This window comes from Oncorhynchus clarkii, chromosome 17 (assembly GCF_045791955.1).
Source record: "Oncorhynchus clarkii lewisi isolate Uvic-CL-2024 chromosome 17, UVic_Ocla_1.0, whole genome shotgun sequence".
NCBI lineage: Eukaryota > Metazoa > Chordata > Actinopteri > Salmoniformes > Salmonidae > Oncorhynchus > Oncorhynchus clarkii.
In genome coordinates, this window is record NC_092163.1 from 36595440 (window position 1) to 36617671 (window position 22232).

The window sequence follows — 22232 nt, forward strand, 5'->3', positions numbered from 1 at the left end:
GGCTCATGGTGACATCCCTGAGCAGTTTCCTTCCTGTCCTTCAGTTCAGTAGGACGACTGTATCTTTGTGTCACAGCCAAATTATTAACTTGACCATGCTTAAAGAGAGATTCGATGTCTGATTTCTTCCCTTTCAGTCAGTCACTCAGCACAACATACTATGGGGAGTCAACAACCAATCAAATTCACCTGAAAATAAATAAATAAATTAAACACACCCGAAGGGCCAATGAATTCAGGGCCAGCCCTGGGAAGCCCCGCCTGCCTGCCTGTAATGCTGGGGCTTGCGTTCATTTCCTCAATTTACTAACATTTCAAACACACGGACTACTAGATTTGGTTCCGACTTGGGTGTCTGTTAGTGGGGAGAGAGTACTTGTCCCCTAAATGTCTTGGTATTTACTTTAAGCAAACATAAAAACTAACTACTTTCTGCTTTGTTTGTGTAGCTAATGCTTCCTTGCTTGAATAAGTTGGCCAGTGGTAAGAGCTCAAAAAGGCTAACCAGACAGAGTTGAATGTCCGACCATGCCCTAGGGCATGTGGTTTCACAATGGAAATTCAAGATTCTCACAAGTGCTGTCTTGTTTGCCTGGGGTGGAAACGCTCCGGCTGCCTTGACTCGGACCAGTTTGTGTGACCGGTGTCAGCGTACAAGAGTCTGAACTCTGTCGGTGACTTCTTAGGAAGATTGGCGTAACTGGAGAAGGCCCTCTCTTTTAATAGACAAAACAGTGTACGACGGCATCCGGGTTGCCTGAGATGGGGAGAGAAGGTCTGTTTGGAGTTGTTCCCCGCCTGTCATGCTCGGGACTGGTGTTCAATTCCCAGATGGGCATACCAACTAGGCTTGGGCGATACCCCGGTATATGGTATAAATGGTATATTTTGTAATACTGATCGGGGGGGGGGTGTATGAAGTACCAGTCAAAAGTTTAGACACACTTACTCATGTGTAGCCTAGTACATTAACACAACTCATTAGTATTTTAGTTGTGCCTTAATTTTCTCCCCTTCACCCCCAGTCCAGAGTGCCAGCCCACCTCTGTACGTCACCCATCCTCATCGAGCTCCCGGAGGGGGCAGAGGAGACCTTCGAAGGCCCCCCCACTTCCGGTAGCACACGCAGGAAAAAGCGGCGGCGCAAACGCATACGCTCCGACTCCCACCTAAGAGATGACGGCAGCTCCTCGTCCGATGAGAGGGAGAGAGAGCGGGAGCAGACTGAACAGGAGAGCCCTTCCAAAGAAGAGCTCACCACATCCATGCTCGCCAGGTCAATGTCAACTCCTGTTGAAAACATGAATTCTATTGGTTAAGAATGACTATTCTATTGGATTCATAGTGCTGGCCAAACTAAATCAAACACACCACAAGTGTAAGGTGAAAAAGACAAATACATTTAACCCATGTCCTATTGTTAGATATAGCATTCGGTATATGGCTTTGAACGATTGGATTTTATGTTCTGATATATCCTGTGGCTGGCTCTTTTGTCTCCCTAACAGTAAGTCGGTGTACTTCTCGCTGTCTGAGCAACCGTATGAAGAGTTGGGGGCCGTGCAGACCAGGGACGTACACCCTCACTCAGAGGGAGAGTGGTCCCCCTCAGAGAGCAGGTCAGACAACTTACCCTCTAAGCCTTATGTATTGGTTTTCCACCGGTGTGATTTATTATTTTGACCTCTCACTTAGAAACGTGACCTTTGGATTGCACATGTAATTTTGACTTGGGAGCACCAGTGCCTCTCAGATAATCCATTGAATGGCGCACATGGTTACGTCTATATCGTTGTTTTCAGTCCGGTGCACTCAGGCGGCCAAACTGTTCAAAACTGAACCTTTTTTACCGAGGTATAAGACATTTTGGCTCGTTTGAAGAGTGGTACTAAATTGAGGAAAATAATGCAAGCCCCGGTGTTACAGCTTTAGGAGGGCGGGGCTTCTGAGGGCGGAGTCTGCACTGTGTTCTTTCTAGCGCAGTTTCGCAGGACGCTTTTAAGAGTCCACACAAATTAATCGTCATAAGTAAGGAACTATGCTAACCGTTCAAATAAATCCGATATAATTTGTAAAAAAAAAAAAACATTTGTCAAAGAAAATGTATTACTTGCAGAATGGATGAGATGGGAGGTCATTACCACTAAATAAATGAATAGGGACAATTTAGGTGTGACCCTTTTATTTTTATTCCATCGAGGTGTGCTACGGTTTTAAAAAAGGTTGGAAGCCACTGCTTGGGAACCACTGCTCTAAGGGGCTGTTTCCTGGACACAGATTAAAATAATAATCCACCCGAAACCTCCATTTCCGGTACAGTGTTAAATAACACTGTGAGAACAATATTTTTTGTGAAGAAATGTTTCACTTTGTCGTTATACAATAATAACACTAATAATAGGGATCGTTATACAAAAACAATAGGGGTTGACATGATTTCTTTATCACTACCCCTTCATATGACCCTCATACATACAGTACTTTGGACACCACCTCATTCAAGGGTTTTTCTTAATTTGTACTATTTCCCACGTTGTAGAATAATAGTGAAGACATCAACACTATGAAATAACACATGGAATCATGTAGTAACCAAAAAAAGTGTTAAACAAATCAAATAATATTTGAGATTCTACAAAGTAGCCACCCTTTGCCTTGATGACATCTTTGCACACTCTGGACAGGAAGGTAACTGCTCAAGGATGTCACCATGAGGCCGATGGTGTTTTTAAAACCGCTTCAGAGTTCAATTGCTGTGAAGGGAGAACTGGGGATGGATCAACCACCCTGTAGTTACTCCACAATAATGACAGAGGTGAAAAGAAGAATACAAATATTCCCAAACATGTATCCTGTATACAACAGGGCACTAAAGTAATACTGCAAAAAAAACACAGCAAAGTAATACAAGTTTTGTCTGAATTTCAAAGCCTGATGTTTGGGACATATCTAAGCCATCACTGAGTTAACTGCCTCTTTATTTTAAAGCATGGTGGAGGCTGCATGGTATGGGTATGCTTGGCTTCGGCAAAAACAGACACTTTTAGGATAAAAAGAAACGAGACGGAGCTAAGCACATTGCAAAATCCTAGTGGAAAACCTGCTTCAGTCTGCTTTACCCCAGACACTGGGAGATTAATTCACCATTCAGCAGGACAATAACTTACAACACAAGGCTAGCTAGTAACGTTAGCATATCAAACATGAACTTTTAACACTCATGCAAGTATTAAAAGTACAGTTTCAGCATTTTTAAAGTTTCTTGAGATCAAACTATGCTTCATTATACTGCAGGAGGTAAATGCAAAATTGCGACTGAAATGTTGATAATTCCCCTGTTGATCAGCTTCTTGCTGCAAGCTTCTTGCTTGGACGGTGGCTCAAAGCAGCCAAGGGGGGACAACACCCTTTTTAACACTAGAACTGCTAAAGCACTCATATCAAACTTTATTTGTCACATGCGCCGAATACAACAAGTGTACAGTCGTGGCCAAAAGTTGAGAATGACACAAATATTAATTTTCACAAAGTCTGCTGCCTCAGTTTGTATGATGGCAATTTACATATACTCCAGAATGTTATGAAGAGTGATCAGATGAATTGCAATTAATTTCAAAGTCCCTCTTTGCCATGCAAATTAACTGAATCCTCCAAAAACATTTCCACTGCATTTCAGCCCTGCCACCTAATGGTACAGCTGACGACATGTCAGTGATTCTCTTTAACACAAGTGTGAGTGTTGACAAGGACAAGGCTGGAGATCACTCTGTCATGCTGATTTGAGTTTGAATAACAGACTGGAAGCTTCAAAGGACGGTGGTGCTTGGAATCATTGTTCTTCCTCTGTCAACCATGGTTACCTGTAAGGAAACACGTGCCGTCATCGTTGCTTTGCACAAAAAGGGCTTCACAGGCAAGGATATTGTTGCCAGTAAGATTGCACCTAAATCAACCATTTATCGATCATCATGAACTTCAAGGAGAGCGGTTCAATTGTTGTGAAGAAGGCTTCAGGGCACACAAGAAAGTCCAGCAAGCGCCAGGACCGTCTCCTAAAGTTGATTCAGCTGAGGGATCGGGGCACCACCAGTACAGAGCTTGCTCAGGAATGGCAGCAGGCAGGTGTGAGTGCATCTGCACGCACAGTGAGGCAAATACTTTTGGAAGATGGCCTGGTGTCATGAAGGGCAGCAAAGAAGCCACTTCTCTCCAGGAAAAACATCAGGGACAGACTGATATTCTGCAAAAGGTACAGGGATTGGACTGCTGAGGACTGGGGTAAAGTCATTTTCTCTGATGAATCCCCTTACCTTTTGTTTGCGGCATCCGGAAAAAAGCTTGTCCGGAGAAGGTGAGCGCTACCATCAGTCTTGTCATGCCGACAGTAAAGCATCTTGAAACCATTCATGTGTTGGGTTGCTTCTCAGCCAAGGGAGTGGGCTCACTCACAATTTTGTCAAAGAACACAGCCTTGTTAAAAGAATGGTACCAACACATCCTCAGAGAGCAACTTGTCGCAACCATCCAGGAACAGTTTGGTGACGAACAATGCCTTTTCCAGCATGATGGAGCACCTTGCCATAAGGCGAAAGTGATAACTAAGTGGCTCGGGGAACAAAACATCAATATTTTGGGTCCATGGCCAGGAAACTCCCCAGACCATAATGCCATTGACAACTTGTGGTCAATCCTCAAGAGGCCGGTGGACAAACAAAAACCCACAAATTCTGACAAACTCCAAGCATTGATTATACAAGAATGGGCCGCCATCAGTCAGGATGTGGCCCAGAAGTTAATTTACAGTATGCAAATATTGAGTCTTTGCATCAACTTCATGTAATCGTCAATAAAAGCCTTTGACACTTATGAAATGCTTGTAATTATACTTCAGTATTCCATTGTAACACCTGTCAAAAATATCTAAAGACAGTGAAGCAGCAAACTTTGTGGAAATTAATATTTGTGTCATTCTCAACTTTTGGCCACGACTGTAGACCTTACCGTGAAATGCTTGCTTACTTAACCAACGGTGCAGTTCAAGAAGAGTTAAGAAAATATTTACCAAATAAACGAAAGTAAAAACTTTTTGACTGTCAATAAATTTATTTTATTACTCTGCCATTTTTAAAGACCTGGAGTTATAACCAGTTTTAGGAGGGAATGTCATTCTTTTAACGGTCCCCCCCCCCCCCCCCCCCCCCGTTGCCCCGAGAACAAGCTGGTGACAATGCTACGGGTCAATTATTATCAGCACAAAATGTAATCACAGAGAGCAGCAGGCCCTACATCTCAAGAAATCAACAACCATCGGCAACGCACTCACCTGCTTTCATTGTTTATTTGACATGGACATGCTACAGCACAGGGACTGGCTGAGGCACACAGGGAGCAAGGAGACACTGCCTGGGATCTGTCTGATGAGCTGGAAGCATTCATTTCAATCCTGCATGTCCGTGAAGCATTCGGTGGAAAGAGTGTGTACCTAAAATATGGAAGGCTTCTGGTCAGACATGTATGGGATACCTTTCTTTGGAGAAACCATGTCACGGGATGGCTTCAAGAGAGATCATGCGTTGCCTCAGTTTTGATGACAAAGAACAGTTGAACAAAGAATTGATTGAACAGTTGAATGTTTTTGTTTTTAAATATAGCCTACAGCGACGACAACTAATAAATGTTTTTTTTTTAAGTATTCTGTTAACACCATGAGTACAACCAAATTATTATTTTAGCGATAGCATATATGACATGTATTAATTACACTGAGAATGTTGCAGTCAGAATGGCTGACTGCTCATTAGCTGGAAAGGGGGTCCCTCGAGGCCCAGCAGTTCTAGTGTTAAAGATGCGGCAACAATTTCAGAATGCAACTCAATAAACAAGTCTCAAATATAATGAAAAATGCCAATACATTTCAGCTGTTTGAAGAACATTGCTCTGCTATTAGTATTTTTACAATATGAATGTTCGGCTTAACGAGACAATTATTTTTGCACTGCGCTGCTTAGAGGGGAGCCACTATCGGGCAAGTGCTCTGTGCGACCTCCGGAGTTAGCGTTTGAGACGTCAGAAATACAGTAATCTCAGAAATTTCTAATTTAGGCATCTGTGTCCAAGAAAGCAAATTTTCTTTCTCTTTCGCCCTTTCTCTGCGTCTGTCCCCCTCATTTTCTGTCAAGTTGTTGAACTCTCTCTGTTCTTGTCACTTTTTTCCCTACTGTCTTTCTCCCGCTCTCTTAAAATAGGAAAAGCACACATCTGAGGTTACTTGTTGGAGGTGCGTGGGAATTCTATGATGATAATTCAATAGAAAAAAAAATACCTGCGAACTGCGCTTGCCGGTGTCAATTATGTTTATTTAGCTTATGTATGCATTAGAGGTCGACCGATTTTAATCGGAATGGCCGATTTAATTAGGGCCGATTTTTCAAGTTTTCATAACAATCGGAAATCGGTATTTTTGGACACCGATTTGGACAATTTTATTATTTTTTTACACCTTTATTTAACTAGGCAAGTCAGTTAAGAACACATTCTTATTTTCAATGACTGCCTAGGAACGGTGGGTCAACTGCCTTGTTCAGGGGCAGAATGACAGATTTTTACCTTGTCAGCTCGGGGATTCAATCTTGCAACCTTACGGTTAACTACTCCAACGCTCTAACCACCTGCCTCTCATTGCACTCCACAAGGAGCCTGCCTGTTACGCGAATGCAGTAGAAGCCAAGGTAAGTTGCTAGCTAGCATTAAACATATCTTTTATAAAAAAAAACAATCAATCATAATCACTAGTTAAACTACTAATATCAACTATGTGTAGTTATTTAGAGTGTCCTGCGTTGCATATAATCAATGCGGTGCGCATTCGCAAAAAAGGATTGTCATTGCTCCATCGTGTACCTAACCATAAACATCAATGCCTTTCTTAAAATCAATACACAAGTATATATTTTTAAACCTGCATATTTAGTTAATATTGCCTGCTAACATGAATTTATTTTAACAAGGAGAATTGTGTCTCTTCTCTTGCAACAGAGTTAGGGTATATGCAGCAGGTTGGGCTGCCTGGCTCGTTGCGAACTGTGTGAAGACTATTTCTTCCTAACAAAGACGGCCAACTTCGCCAAACGGGATGATTTAACAAAAGCGCATTTGCGAAAAAAGCACAATCGTTGCACTGAACCTAACCATAAACATCAATGCCCTTCTTAAAATCAATACACAGAAGTACATATTTTTAAACCTGCATATTTAGCTAAAAGAAATCCAGGTTAACAGGCAATATTAACCAGGAGAAATTGTCACTTCTCTTGCGTTCATTGCACGCAGTCTGGGTATATGCAACAGTTTGGGCCGCCTGGCTCGTTGCGAACTAATTTGCCAGAGTTTTACTTAATTGTGACACATTAAAGGTGTGCAATGTAACAGCAATATTTAGACTTATGGATGCCACCCGTTAGATAAAATACGGAACGGTTCCGTATTTCACTGAAATAATAAATGTTTTGTTTTTTAAATGAGTTTCCGGATTCGACCATATTAATGACCTAAGGCTCGTATTTCTGTGTATTATGTTATAATTAAGTCTATGATTTGATAGAGCAGTCTGGCTGAGCGATGGTAGGCAGCAGCAGGCTCGTACGCATTAATTCAAACAGCACTTTCGTGCGTTTTGCCAGCAGCTCTTCGCAATGCTTCAAGCATTACGCTGTTTATGACTTCAAGTCTATCAACTCCCGAGATTAGCCTGGTGTAACCGATGTGAAATGGCTAGCTAGTTAGCGGGGTGCGCGCTAATAGCATTTCAATCGGTGACGTCACTCGCTCTGAGACTTGCTCTGCAAGGGCCGTGGCTTTTGTGGAGCGATGGGTAACAATGCTTCGAGGGTGGCTGTTGTCAATGTGTTCCTGGTTCGAGCCCAGGTAGGGGCGAGGAGAGGGACGGAAGCTATACTGTTACACTGGCAATACTATAGTGCCTATAAGAACATCCAATAGTCAAAGGTATATGAAATACAAATGGTTTAGAGAGAGAGTCCCATAATTCCTATAATAACTACAACTTAAAACTTCTTACCTGGGAATGTTGAAGTCTCATGTTAAAAGGAACCACCAGCTTTCATATGTTCTCATGTTCTGAGCAAGGAACTTAAACGTTAGCTTTTTTACATGGCACATATTGCACTTTTACTTTCTTCTCCAACACTGTTTTTGCATTATTTAAACCAAATTGAAAATGTTTCATTATATATCTGAGGCTAAATTGATTTTATTGACGTATTAAGTTAATAACAATACTGAATTAACACTTATTTTGTCATTATTACAAATAAATAAAAATTGGCAGATTTTAAAAAAAATAATATATTTTTTATCGGTATCGTTTTTTTTGGTCCTCCAATTACCGGTATCGACGTTGAAAAATCATAATCGGTCGACCTCTAGTATGCATGGCCTTTTTAGAGCTTTGCTCTCTTTCTCTCGCTCTTTATCTTTTGTCTCCCTCTCACTCTTTTTTAGTTTCTCTCGCTCTCTCTCTCTGAAGAACAGTTTCTTTGTCTCTTCTGTTTCAATCTCGCGTTCTATTAATGAAGCCTCTCTGTGTCTCTAGTGTGTTCTACAGTCGTCCATCCTCCCCCAAGAGTGACTCTGAGCTGCTGGTGAAGCCTCAGGAGTCCTCAGGGCCTCAGATGCAGTGGAACTGGGGTGGCTTTCCAAAGGTAGGATATAACAGGGTAGTACAGGTGCCGTAACAGGGCGTACAGGTGTCATAAGTTGATGTAGAAAGTTTGTACTGAAGAAATTCATAACCACACTGCTTTGTTTTCCCTGCTCCCGCTAGATGTGTTTGGCGGAGAGGGGGATGGTGGAGGTGCAGCGCGTCTCCCCTGGCATCCACTGCTCGGACAGCTCCCACTTCCGCACCATCCAGTGGCAGGACTCCTTCGACATGGGCCAGGAGCCCGGTTTCAGCTGTGGCCGAGCGAACAGTAGCGTAACGGTGGTGGTCAGGCCCAAGCCCCGTACCGGACCAGCGGTCCCACACACGGAGACTTCCCCCATAGACCTGGAGAGAACCTCTAAGAGAAGCTCCAGCCCATATCACCCCACCGCAGAGCCACTGACTTTAGCATCATTAGCGATGGCTAGCATAGACTCTTCCCAGGCTCCAGGGCATACAAAAACGCAGCCCCAAGTAGAGACCCTGCAGGCAGGGGAGGAGGGAGCCAAGGAGTCTGCATCCAACCTGGAGCTGAAAGAGGCAAGATCCTCCCTGGCTAACATAGTTAGCATTGCTAATGGAGGAAATACTGATAGCCTAGCTAGCGAAGGAAGCATAGGCGATGTTGAATGTGTAGCTAACACAGTTAGCCTAATTGAAAACGACTGCATAGACACACCCATCCCACCCAAAAAGGGTAGCAAAGCTGGCACAACCAGCACAGACAGGCTAGCTAGCAACAGGATAGATACTTTAGCAAACACTGCTAGCTTACCTGACGCTGCTAGCTTAGCCAATGCAGCAGGTCCCAACATTTTCACAGAGTCTCTCGATAGGATAGAACACCCAGACCAGCACAGTGCCTTACCAGAAACCAATGGACAGGGGTTTGCAGAAGGAGTTATCGTGAGTGAGGGCAACAGCGGGATCAAGCCCTGCACTGAGGGAGGGGAGGAGATGGAGATAAAATCTGTTATGCCGGACAGAGCCACAGAGGGCTCCCTGACCAATCAGGCTGCGGAGAGTATTGGAGTGACAGACATGGGAGCCACTGAGGCTCTGGGGGAGGAGCATTCTGGCTCAGCAGTCACAACGGGCAAAGCAGAGCACCGAGACAAGAAGAAAGGTGAGAACTCTGGGAGAAACAGATCTACCCATACTCAATTCCAAATGAACACCTAGTCTCACTCCCTAAACCCTAGGCACTTATCCCTTAGATCTGCGGGGATTTGACGGGTATAAGCATTATGTTAATAGATTCAAGAGGATTTGTGTTGTTTTTGACCTGACTTTGAATTGTGTGGTGGTTCTCTGTGCTCAGTCTCTGTGCTGCTGTGCTTTGTGAACACAGGTAAACGCAGTCAGCACCTAGGACCCTCTGACATCTACCTGGACGACCTGTCTAACCTTGACCCAGAGGTGGCAGCTCTCTACTTCCCGCCTAAAGGGTAAAGGGCTCCCTGCTCTGATTTCTTTCTTTCCCCCCTCCCTCAATGTAATCAGTGTTCATACATGATAAGTAGGAGCCCAGATTCCACTATAGATCTACTTAAAGTTAGAACGGACATTGCTCTTAATCCACAGTTTTTCATACCACTTTATAAAAAAAAATTACATTAAGTGTTGGTGTCTCCCGTGGTTAAATATTAATGGAGGTCAACAGGCAATAGATTTCATAATATGCAGCCCAAAATATGTCACCTTTCCCCCACTCTGACCCAAGTTCCTAGTTGGCATGCCTTCCGCAATCCACACTTACTCAGTGTCAATGACGACACGCATCGATGAACTCTGTGTGGATAATGTAGAAGGATGCATTCCCTAAACCAGGGGTGTCAAAGTCAAATGGACGGAGGGCCAAATAAAAAAATCAGCTACAAGACGAGGGCCGGACTGTTCGAATGTTCATTGAAAAATTTTTAAATGACGCATATAGTCTAGTGAACCTAATTGAACCTACTGAAAACCTAACAAATATATTACAATATGATCAGATAAATAAAGCAATATTTTCTTATGGCTCTGTCAGTAATCTTTAATTTTCAACAGACACAAAAGACAAATTTCCTTTATATAAATATCCCCATAACATGAACATTAAATGAAAGAAACCGGTATTCAAGGCACCATCAGTAGACTATATTTTCTATTTTAGCAAAAGTGGGCTAAATTTACTTCAAAGAAAAAACAATAATAGCAATTTTCTATCATCCACTCAACTGAAATATTTTTAAAATATAATTGGATTGAAATACAAAAAAATAAAGTGCAAAAATCTATTAATCAAAAACAACACTTTGTTTAAGGAGAAGTAACATGCAGTGAAAACAAATATTAAATTTTAACTTTTAAACTTGAACTGAGTAAAAACTCTAAATATGTGATTGCACAGTAATGTTCACTTGTTTGAGGTTGAGGGTGATACTTGGTGGTGTCCCATCTTTTCCACAAGTTCATCAATGTTCGGGGTAAGGCTCTGAGCTGAAGAAATCCTCAGAATTGAGTGGAGGTGTTCAGCAGTAAGTCGACTTCTGTGTGATGTTTTGTTCAGGTTCATCAAAGAAAACAGTTGTTCACACAGGTATGTGCTGCCAAACATAGACAACGTTTGAGCAGCCTGGATGCGCAGCTGGGGCATTGTGCCGGGGAGGAAACGGGCGAACTCCGCAGCACCCACTGCCGCATATTTTGCCCTCAGTGCATCATTGCATTGGAGGTCAATCAACTCCATTTGGAGGTTTGGTGGTGAGCTTTCCACGTCAACAGCAAATGGGTTACCGAGCAGTTCCAACCTGCTTTTTTGTGCTTCAAAGTCAGCAAATCGGCGTCGAAAGTCAGCGGCAAGCATACCTATTTTATCAGCCAACTGTGTGCTCGGGAACGCACTGGTAGAGAGCTTCTCTTTCATGGTCTGGCAGCTGGGAAAGTGGCTCAAATTTTCTTTCCGCATCTGCGTCTCCCACAGAGTCAGTTTGGTTTTAAATGCCTTCACTGTACTGTACATATCAGAGATGACACGATCCCGACCCTGCAGCTGCAAGTTTATTGCATTCAGATGACTCGTAATGTCACACAGAAAAGCCATTTCACACAGAAACATTTCGTCTCGGAGTTGTGTTGTGTCTTTCCCTTTGCTGTCCAAGAACAGACAAATCTCCTCACGAAGCTCGAAACATCTTTGAAGCACCTTTCCCTGGCTTAGCCATCGCACCTCTGTGTGATAAGGCAAATCACCATGCTCCGTTTCTAACTCCGTCAGAAATGCCTTGAACTGGCGGTGATTCAAACCTTTGGCTCTGATAAAGTTAACTGTGCGCGTGATGATGCTCATTACATGCTCCATTTTCAAGGCTTTACCGCACAACGCTTCCTGGTGTATGATACAATGATAAGCTGTCAGCTCACCTGTCGCGTTTTCCTCTTGCATCTTTTCCCGTATCTTCGCCACCAGTCCGCTCCTGTGTCCACACATCGCAGGTGCTCCGTCGGTTGTCAAACCCACGAGTTTTTCCCAAGGCAGCTCCATCTCATTTACACATCTTGACACCTCTTCATACAAATCATGCCCCGTAGTTGTGCCATGCATAGGACGTAAAGCCAAAAACTCCTCTGTCACGCTTAGGTTGGAGTCCACTCCGCGGATGAAAATTGACAACTGGGCAATGTCAGAAATGTCGGTGCTCTCATCCACAGCCAAGGAATATGCAATAAAATCTTTTCCCTTTTTCACAAGCTGCTCTTTTAGATTGATGGACAACTGGTCTACTCTCTCGGCAATGGTGTTTCTGCTCAGACTCACATTTAAAAAGAGTTGCCTTTTTTCTGGGCAAACTTCGTCACAAACTTTAATCATGCAGTTTTTGATGAAATCCCCCTCCGTAAATGGCCGGGCTGATTTAGCGATCTCTTCTGCCAAAATAAAACTGGCCTTGACAGCAGCCTGGCCTTGTGATTTGGCTTTTTTGAACAGAGCCTGTCGAGATTTGAGGCCTCGTTTTAATTCCTCTGCCTTTTGTAGCCTTTGTTCCATGTCCATATTCTTGTTTTTGTCCGCGTGTTTCGTTTCATAATGTCGTCTCAGATTATACTCTTTCAGTACCGCCACACTTTCTCCACACAGAAGACACACAGGTTTTCCAGCTACCTTCGTGAACATATACTCCGACTCCCACCTTGTTTGAAACCCCCGGTTCTCAGTATCCACCTTCCGTTTTGCCATTTTTGATGGGTATCTGAAAGTTAATTTTACTGTGATGCTGACGACTGCTGTGCCAATAAATATTGAAATGAAGCAGCCTACTGCTCGGTGCGTCACCTTTGCATTGTGGGAAATGTAGTATTGGTGCGTGTAAAAGATCTGCGGGCTGCCGGCTTGCTGCGGGCCGGTTCTAATAATAAATCAAGATCATCCCAGGGGCCGTAAAAAACCTTCTTGCGGGCCGGATGTGGCCCGCGGGCCTTGACTCTGACATATGTGCCCTAAACTAATCATGAGAAATGTTATCTTATCTTAGGCTTGACTTTGTCCTCATAAGGCAGGTCACACTGCTAGGGACTCGGCATAAGATATCAGTGTTTTTCAAAGTTCTAAATATCAGAGTAAGAAATTGACTATAAAAGCTCCAACCAAGTTTATTCACCCCAAAGGGTTGAACAGACAAAGAACATATTCATACAAGCCCTGATATTTAACCCTTTCTCCTACGCTGAGCCCCTCCTTACACATCTGAACAGCCAATATATATATATATATATATATATATATATTTATATATTCTTCTTCACTTCATCTTACCTGACCGCTGCCCAAATTCCTCACTCCTCCCCAACTCAGGCGGTCATTGTGATTGGTACCAGACTGTTTCTCTTCTCCTCCCATAGGATCCCTGATGGCTAACAATAACATATCCTGACATAATGTAAACGTTATACATTACCTTTTCTCCCTTAGCGAAATAAGTATATTTCATGATTTCTTAAGTCAAGAAATCAGAACCTCTCAAAGTCTTATTGATCCCATTGTTAAATACCAATCGGATCTGTCACTCATTCTATTTACAGTCAATTCCTGGGACAGTTTTCATAAAGTTTCTCAGAGTAGGAGTGCTGATCTATGGTCCATTTGAACTTTTCGATCATAATGAACAAGATCACATGGAAAAACTTACATCCCCTGCTATAATGTGGAAAATCAGGAATTCCCCAGGGTAGGTGTTTAGGCCCCTTGCTTTAAAAAAATTGTTACTAACGACATGCCACTGACTTTGAGTAAAGCCAGGGTGTCTATGTATGCGCATGACTCAACACTATACACAGCTACTACAGCGACTGAAATGACTGCAACACTCAACAAAGAGCTGCAGTTAGTTTTAGAGTGGGTGGCAAGCAATAAGTTAGCCCTAAATATTTCTAAAACTAAAAGCATTGTATTTGGAACAAAACACTCACTAAACCCTAAACCTCAACTAAATCTTGTAATAAATTATGTGGAAATTGAGCAAGTTGAGATGACTAAACTGCTTGGAGTAACCCTAGATTGTAAACTGTCATGGTCAAAACATATTGATGCAGTAGTAACTAAGATGGGGAGAAGTCTGTCTATAATAAAGTGATGCTCTGCCTTCTTAACAACACTTCAACAAGGCAGGTCCTACAGGCCCTGGTTTTGTTGCACCTTGTCTACTGTTAAGTCGTGTGGTCAGGTGCCACAAAAAAAGGATTTTGGCTCAGAGCAGGGCAGCACGGCTGGCCCTTGGATGTACACAGAGAGCTAATATTAATAATATGCATGTCAATCTCTCCTGGCTGAAAGTGGAGGAGAGATTGACTTCATCACTGCTTGTATTTATGAGAGGTATTGACATGTTGAATGCACCGAGCTTGTCTGTCTAAACTACTGGCACACAGCTCGGACACCGATGCATACCCCATAAGACATGCCACAAGAGGTTCTCTTCACAGTCCCCAAGTCCAGAACAGACTATGGGAGGCACACAGTACTACATGGAACTCTATTCCACATTTAAGTAACTGACACAATCAGTAAAATTAGATTTTAAAAATACCTTATGGAACAGCAGGGACTGTGAAGCAAGAAACATTGGCGCACACACACACACGATAACATACGCACTATACATACACTTATTTAGTACTGTAGATATGTGGTAGGGGCCTGAAGGCACACAGTGTGTTGTGAAACCTGTGAATGTATTGTAATGTTATAAACATTTTATAAACTGCCTTCATTTAGCTGGACCCCAGATAGAATGGGGATCCATAATAAATACATGAACTAGGGGGACCCCGATTCTTGATCAACACTCCTACTCTGAGAAGCTTTAAGAAAACGGCCAATGATAAATGCAACAGCTTGGAACTAGTATTTTCACCCATTGTAATTATGAAATGGTAGCGTTGGATTATGAATTATTATTTGGAAGCAGGTTTTGGGGTCACTTACATTTTTAACTCAGGCAAAGTAAACTCAAAGGCATAGAGGTAGACGATTTTCCCTCTACTCTCCATTTAGTGAGACAGAAGGGAGCTCGCGGCCGGGTGCTGAGCAAGGGTCTGGGTCTGGTAACCAGTCTCCCCAGTCGGTGGGCAGCGGGGCCATGGACAGCGGAACAGAGTACCTGTCGGACTCCACCTCCGACCACATGGAAGTCAGCATGTCCCTGTGCGGCCGCACCGGCCACACCAGCCAAATCAACAAAGGTGTGTGTGTGTGACAAAGAGTGTGAGGGAGTTATTGGAAGTACTGTATGTATATTTTCCTTCCATGAGACAGCTGTGCATGTCTCATGGAAGGGCACATTTCCTTCACTTTGTCCTGTGGAAAATAATGCATGATGTGAAAGTGTGTGCCACGAAGCACTAGCAGAATTGCATTTTCCACAGAAGGCATAGGGCCCTGAATTGATTATCCCACTTATTGCACAGCTATAATTTAGCACATTTGCTGCTAGAAATGTGTTCAACATCCACTGAAGTAGCGAGCAGGTTTATTAGATAGCTACAATAGTTGCCTTTGTAACCAAACAGACTTGCTAGCTTATCTCACCAAAACGTCAGTCCTTCTAGCTTGCTACTATGAAAATTTAATTCAACAATGCCAATAATATATTCATTTTGACTTTTGCTTTCAAAAGAATGTACTTCATAGCGATTGAATATTGCCATGCATTATTTAAGCAATAAGGCCTGAGAACCCGGGGCCTAAGAACAGCCCTTAGTCGGGAGGTATCACACGATAATCCCCGAGTTTGAGGGCCTTATTGCTTAAATTATTACAAAATATTTTCATTAAAAACATTATGTTAACGAGTAGATTCACTTTTACATTCTGAAGTTGCTACCCAAGCGGCCTGACCGTTAATTATTTTCTGTTGTTTTGACCCAGTTGTTCATTCTATTCATTCGGCGTTGCTATGCTAAACAAATCATTGGCATGCAGCTAGCTAGCAGAGGTTCAATGATGATGAGCTACAAGTACTTCAATAAATTATTTAATAAATATCAAATAGGCCTGCATAGGCATCAACTATTACAGTTGGTGAGTCCGAGCTAACCAAGCCAGTTGATGTTAATAGTGATGTTTACGTTGATGGCAAACGAGTGGAAGAGCTGTCCATGGTTCGTTGCTATTTTTAAACATATCATTGGCATATCAAGTTTTATTTGTCACAAACACATGGTTAGCAGATGTTAATGCGAGTGTAGCGAAATGCTTGTAGCTAGTTAACTTAGAGCCAGGCAGGTAGGTCTGTTTCAAACCAAATAGTAGCATGGGAAAATGTATGTGTAGATGCTTTTTCCCCAAGGGCAATAAAGTTTCGGAATTTTCCTTCCTGGGCTGCGGGACAGTGGAATTATGACATTAACACGTCATGGTATTTTGTGGCAGTTGTTGTCCCACGACTCCTGCATATCAACCAATCAGCATCCAGGATTTAAACAATCTGGTTTGTAATGGGAAATAATGCACACTCTAGAATGCCCTTCAAGAAAAACAAATGAGTATTCATCAATGCCATTGTAGTCATGGGTTGCACCTCTGTCACTCAGTTGTGTCATTGCCATTGTTATCAAGGTTCTACAGACCCTCGAGCCACATTTGATATCAAAAAGTAGAATGAGGGCTAATGACTTTGAATGGGAGCTATGACTGTTTCGCCTAAATTACACTAATGGTTTGGAAATACAATGACATTGCTAAAGTAGGCAAATATTTTGTAGGAAACAGCTTTGCCATCATGTCATCAAGTTTACTTTAGACTGTTGGCAATGTTGTCATTAGCCATCAAAGCTTGTCAAAAAAAGCTACAAATGCTAACTTTAGCTAGCTAAAGTCTGGTCTCCATCTAACCAAATGTTATACTGCAACTAAATTCTATCTGGGGACAGTGATGCCACAAGGTTTTGCTAGTAATAATTTACCTTTTAGATATGGCGTCAGGTTTTCAAGCGACAGTAATGCACTTTAGACCAGATCTTTATCAGCACCTATTGAAAGATGTATTGAATAGAATGTTCAGTTGGCCTTCAGTCATAAAACGTTCAAAACAATGTTGTGACGAAATGTACAGCCCATGAATAATGTGGTAACCTATGTTATTTTCTTCTTTTACCCAATTTGTATTGATGAGACATTCTCTCTCTATTGCCATTTCCCTTTGTTCCAGATAAGTTTATGGAGCAAGTTGTGAACTACCAAGATTTGGTGAGCAACCCTGGACTTATCGAAGATCCAAATCTGGTTATCTGCATCAACTCAAAGTAAGTTCCATATATGGTAATGATATACAATACATCTGATCTTGTGGTTCTGCTGTGGTGCTGTATGTTTTGTATAGGTCTCTGTCAGTTGACTAATTAGGTGTTTTTGGTGCTCTTTTAGGTACTATAACTGGGCAGTAGCTGCCCCTATGGTCCTGTCAATGCAAGTCTTTCAAAAGAATCTACCAAAGGTATATCACCGATCTCTCACCAGTCTATACCTACTCCTTTGTAATACTTTTGAATGTATGAGGTAGAGGTCGACCGATTAAACGGAAGGGCCGATTTCAAGTTTTCATAACAATCGGTAGCTTATCTTATGAAAAAACAATCAATCTTAACATGGTTGATGATATTTACTAGTTTAACTAGCTTGTCCTGTGTTGCATATAATCAATGCAGGGCCTGAAATTGTCACTTTTGCTTGCGTTCAGTGTAAACAGAGTCAGGGTATATGCAGCAGTTTGGGTCGCCTGACTCGTTGCAAACTGTGTGAAGACCATTTCTTCCTAACAAAGACTGTAATTAATTTGTCTGAATTTTACATAATTATGACATAACATGGAAGGTTCCGTATTTCACTGAAAGTATAAACGTTTTGTTTTCGAAATGATAGTTTACGGATTTGACCATATTAATGACCTGAGGCTCGTAGTTCTGTGTTTATTATATTGTAAGAAAGTCTATGATTTGATAGAGCAGTCTGACTGAGCGGTGGTAGGCAGCAGCAGGCTCGTAAGCATTCTTTCAAACCTCACTTTCCTCTGTTTGCCCGCAGCTTTTCGCAATGCTTGAAGCACAGCGCTGTTTATGACTTCAAGCCTATCAACTCCCGAGATTAGGCTGGCAAAACTATAGTGCCAATAAGAACATCCAATCGTCAAAGGTCTATGAAATACAAATGGTATAGAGAGAAATAGTCCTATAATAACTACAACCTAAAACTTCTTAACTGGGAATATTGAACTCATGTTAATAGGAACCACCAGCTTTCATATGTTCTTATGTTCTGAGCAAGGAACTTAAACATGGCACATATTGCACTTTTACTTTCTTCTCCAACACTTTGTTTTTGCATTATTTAAACCAAATTGAACATTTATTTATTTGAGGCTAAGTTGATTTTGATCTATTATGTTAAGTTAAAATAAGTGAATCAGTCGACCTCTAGTATGGTGAGTAGTATGCCAGGGCACACTTCAAGGGTGCGTTCAGTTTGATTCAACTTTTGCTTGACGGTTTGTACTGAATGACACGTTTCCTCAAAACGTTGTGCAGCGTTTTCAACAGCTTTTGAGGTACGTTTGCTCCCGTTTGGTGGGTGTGGCAAGGGGTGGCCCTAAGTTGTGGCACGATCAATATGTGTGTGACCATTTGAAATAGTCCCGTGTGACTCAGTTGGTAGTGCATGGCTCTTGCAATGCCAGGGTTGAGGGTTCGATTCCCACGGGGGACCAGTACGAAAATGTATGCACTCACTACTGTAAGTCGCTCTGGATAAGAGCGTCTGCTAAATGATTCAAATGTAAAATGTAGTAAACTCGTGCGGCACACCGTACACAAATGCCCTCTAGACCACCATAATTACAACGTTCTTCAACTGGTCCTTCAAAACAGTACCGTTTCCATTGAACTACATTTTGCACACCGTTCTGTCATACTGAACGCACCCAAGGATAAGGAATGATAATTGGAAGGCAGGGAAAGTGGTGGCAGGTGTAATATATGACCTTTAACCTTGTGCTGTCTGTTTGTCTGTAGAGTGCCATTGACCAGCTGGTGAAGGATAAGATGCCCAAAAAGTCTGGCCGCTGGTGGTTCTCCTGGAGGAGGAAGGACATGGACACTAACCCAAACCAGGTAGCCTATCGCAGTGTTTTTCAATCCAGGCTAGGGCTGTGTTCAGTAGACACGAAACTGAAGAAAACTGTGAGGTACTATCTGAAATTGTTTTCTGTTGCAAAATGTTATGGCCTAATGAACACGACCCAGGACTTCTGGGGACCCCCAGCCGTCGCACATGCAGTTTGTCCCAGTCTAGCACCAGCACACAATTAATTTGACATTTTAGTTGGATTGGAATGTCTTCTTATTGAAGGATAATGGGTAAACCGCTGCTTAGCTTTTAATTTATAACAATATTTTTACTACAGCCTGGAGAGAATTCCAAGCAGGATCAAGAGAAGGCACAAGCAGAGACTGAAGAAGCCTCAGCCTCTGTTTCCGGTCACTCAACAACGATACTGTGAGTGATCACAGGCGCACATTGTTCCCCATGCGTAACTCAAATGCACGTTTTGCCTAAAAGAGTTCCATGAAAAATTTGAATTTGGCCTTTTGTGGTTTCTTTTAGCAGAATTGCTTGTCTATTCCATTAGCTATCTACCATATAGTGAGAAATAAGACCGCGTGCTAAAATAGTGTGACTGTATGTGTGACTGTCCAGGGCCACTCTCGATGACCTGACAAGCGACGAGGAGGCGGGCCTGGGCCGAGATGGCAGCCTATCATCAGAGACCTCCGAGACCATGACCACCGCCCAGTGTTTCAGCCAGATGTACCGGAAGTCCCTACGCCTCACTTCCGATCAGATAGTACGTCACCAGTGACACACACACACGACCACTACCTCATGATCCCGACCATGTGGTAATTTCCCTGCCCCCTCAGTAAGCCATCTTAACCTCGTGATTGTGTTGTGGCCAGGAGCGGTTGAACCTACGGGAAGGGGCCAACAAGGTTGTGTTCAGCGTGACCACTCAGTACCAGGGCACCTGTCGCTGCGAGGCTGCCATCTACCTGTGGAACTGGGACGACCGCGTTGTCATCTCAGACATCGACGGCACCATCACCAAGTGAGCAGAATGTTTTCTCCAAGTACTACTGAATGCCTTTAGGGGTGGTTTATCACGATCGGAGCACAGTATGATGTGCGTGTGTACCCAAATACAGTGGGGTCTGAAATTATTAACACCCATGATAAAGATGAACAGTAATGACTGTATAAAATAAATAATTAACTGATCTATATTGTATGCTCCAAAAGAATTGGGAAATGTATTTTATTCTAATCAATTGCTCAGAGAAAGAGGTTTTGTTTTAACAATTAAAACAAACTGTTCTCAGGCAAGGTAGCGGTCAAAAATATTGAAACTCCTAAAGATTCTGATAAAGTATAAAATGACTCAAGTGAGCTAGTATGACTCAAGTCAGCCAGTAAAATACTTGAGTACATTTTTAAAAGTATCTGGTTTTAAATGCACTCAAGTACAGTGGTGGGGAAATTATTGAATTGTCATGCTTAAAAAGTAAATGCTATACATTAAATTCCTTATATTAAGCAAACCAGATAGCACAATTTAAATGTTTTATTTACGGCGGACAGCTAGGGGCACACTCCAGCACTGACATAACTTAAACGCAGTATTTGTGTTTTAGTGATTCGCCAGATCAGAGGCAGAAGGGATGACAACGCGTTATATTGATAGGTGTGTGAATTGGACCATATTGATGTCCTGCCTGAGCATTCGAAATGTAACAAGTACTTTTGGGTGTCAGTGAAAATGTATGGGAGTAAAAAGTATATATTTTCTTTTGTAATGTAGTGGAGGAAAAGTACATATACCCCCAAAAACCAACTTGTTGTTTTGCCTCTGTACTCCAGCACATTTGAAATGATACAAAGTGCTCTCTGTCAGCTTTAATTTGAGGGTATTTTCATCCATATCAGGTCAACCGTTTAGAAATTACAGGACTTTCTGTACATAGCCCCCCATTTTAGGGAACCAAAGTATTTGGGATATCCTTGTCTCATTCCGCACTAGAGACTCCTGTGGCGGGCCGGGTGCAGTGCACGCTGACCAGGTCGCTAGGTGTCTGGTGTTTCCTCCGACACATTGGTGCAGCTGGCTTCCAGGTTGGATGCGCGCTGTGTTAAGAATCAGTGCAGCTTGGTTGGTTTGTGTTTCGGAGGACGCATGGCTTTCGACTTTCGTCTCTCCCGAGCCCGTATGGGAGTTGTAGTGATGAGACTAGATAGTAACTACTAACAATTTGATACCACGAAAAAGGGGGTAAAATTAAAAAAAATAAGAGTCAAAAGTTTAATATTTGGTCCCATTTTCCTAGCACGCAATGAACACATCAAGCTTGTGACTACAAACTTGTTGGATGCATTTCCAGTTTCTTTTGGCTGTGTTTTGGAGTATTTTGTACCCAATAGAAATTAATGCTATTAATGAGTTGTGTCATTTTGGAGTCACTGTTATTGTAAATAAGAATATATGTTTCTAAACACTTCTACATTGTGGATGCTACCATGATTTCGGATAATCCTCAATAAATTGTGAATAATGATGAGTGAGAAAGTTAAAGATCCTACCCCCAAGACATGCTATCTTCCCCTGTTATTGGTAATGGTGGGAGTTAGCATGTCTTGGGGGTAGGATCTTTGATCTTCTAACTTTCTAAATGGTAACAGGTCTAGACTAACATTGAAATGCTTACCTTTCCGACAATAAAGAATAACTAATACAATTTATTATTATTATTATAATAATAATAATAATAGGAAGAAAAAAATTGTAACACAAGGAATAAATATGCAATGATAGCTTTGCTATACATACATGGGGTACCAAGTCGATGTGCAGGGGTATGACAAAATTGAGGTAGGTATGTACACTACCGTTCAAAAGTTTGGGCTCACTTAGAAATTTCCAGCTACAAT

General features: G+C 42.2%; 1 protein-coding gene across 4 annotated transcripts in view; it reads left to right on the plus strand.

Annotated features, from left to right (window-relative positions):
• The window catches only part of LOC139370755 (phosphatidate phosphatase LPIN2-like), a 40821-nt gene that overhangs the window by 11321 nt on the left and 7268 nt on the right, over nt 1-22232 (plus strand). For 2 of the 4 annotated variants that reach the window (XM_071110446.1, XM_071110444.1), the window contains exons 4-15: nt 1026-1276; nt 1509-1619; nt 8612-8720; nt 8843-9848; nt 10074-10170; nt 15255-15442; nt 17410-17503; nt 17625-17694; nt 19265-19363; nt 19657-19748; nt 19950-20097; nt 20210-20358. In XM_071110446.1, the coding sequence (XP_070966547.1) occupies nt 1026-1276; nt 1509-1619; nt 8612-8720; nt 8843-9848; nt 10074-10170; nt 15255-15442; nt 17410-17503; nt 17625-17694; nt 19265-19363; nt 19657-19748; nt 19950-20097; nt 20210-20358 (2414 nt within the window). Of the gene's footprint in view, nt 1-1025; nt 1277-1508; nt 1620-8611; nt 8721-8842; nt 9849-10043; nt 10171-15254; nt 15443-17409; nt 17504-17624; nt 17695-19264; nt 19364-19656; nt 19749-19949; nt 20098-20209; nt 20359-22232 lie in introns of all 4 variants that reach the window. The other 2 variants (XM_071110445.1, XM_071110442.1) reach the window with 1 other exon arrangement.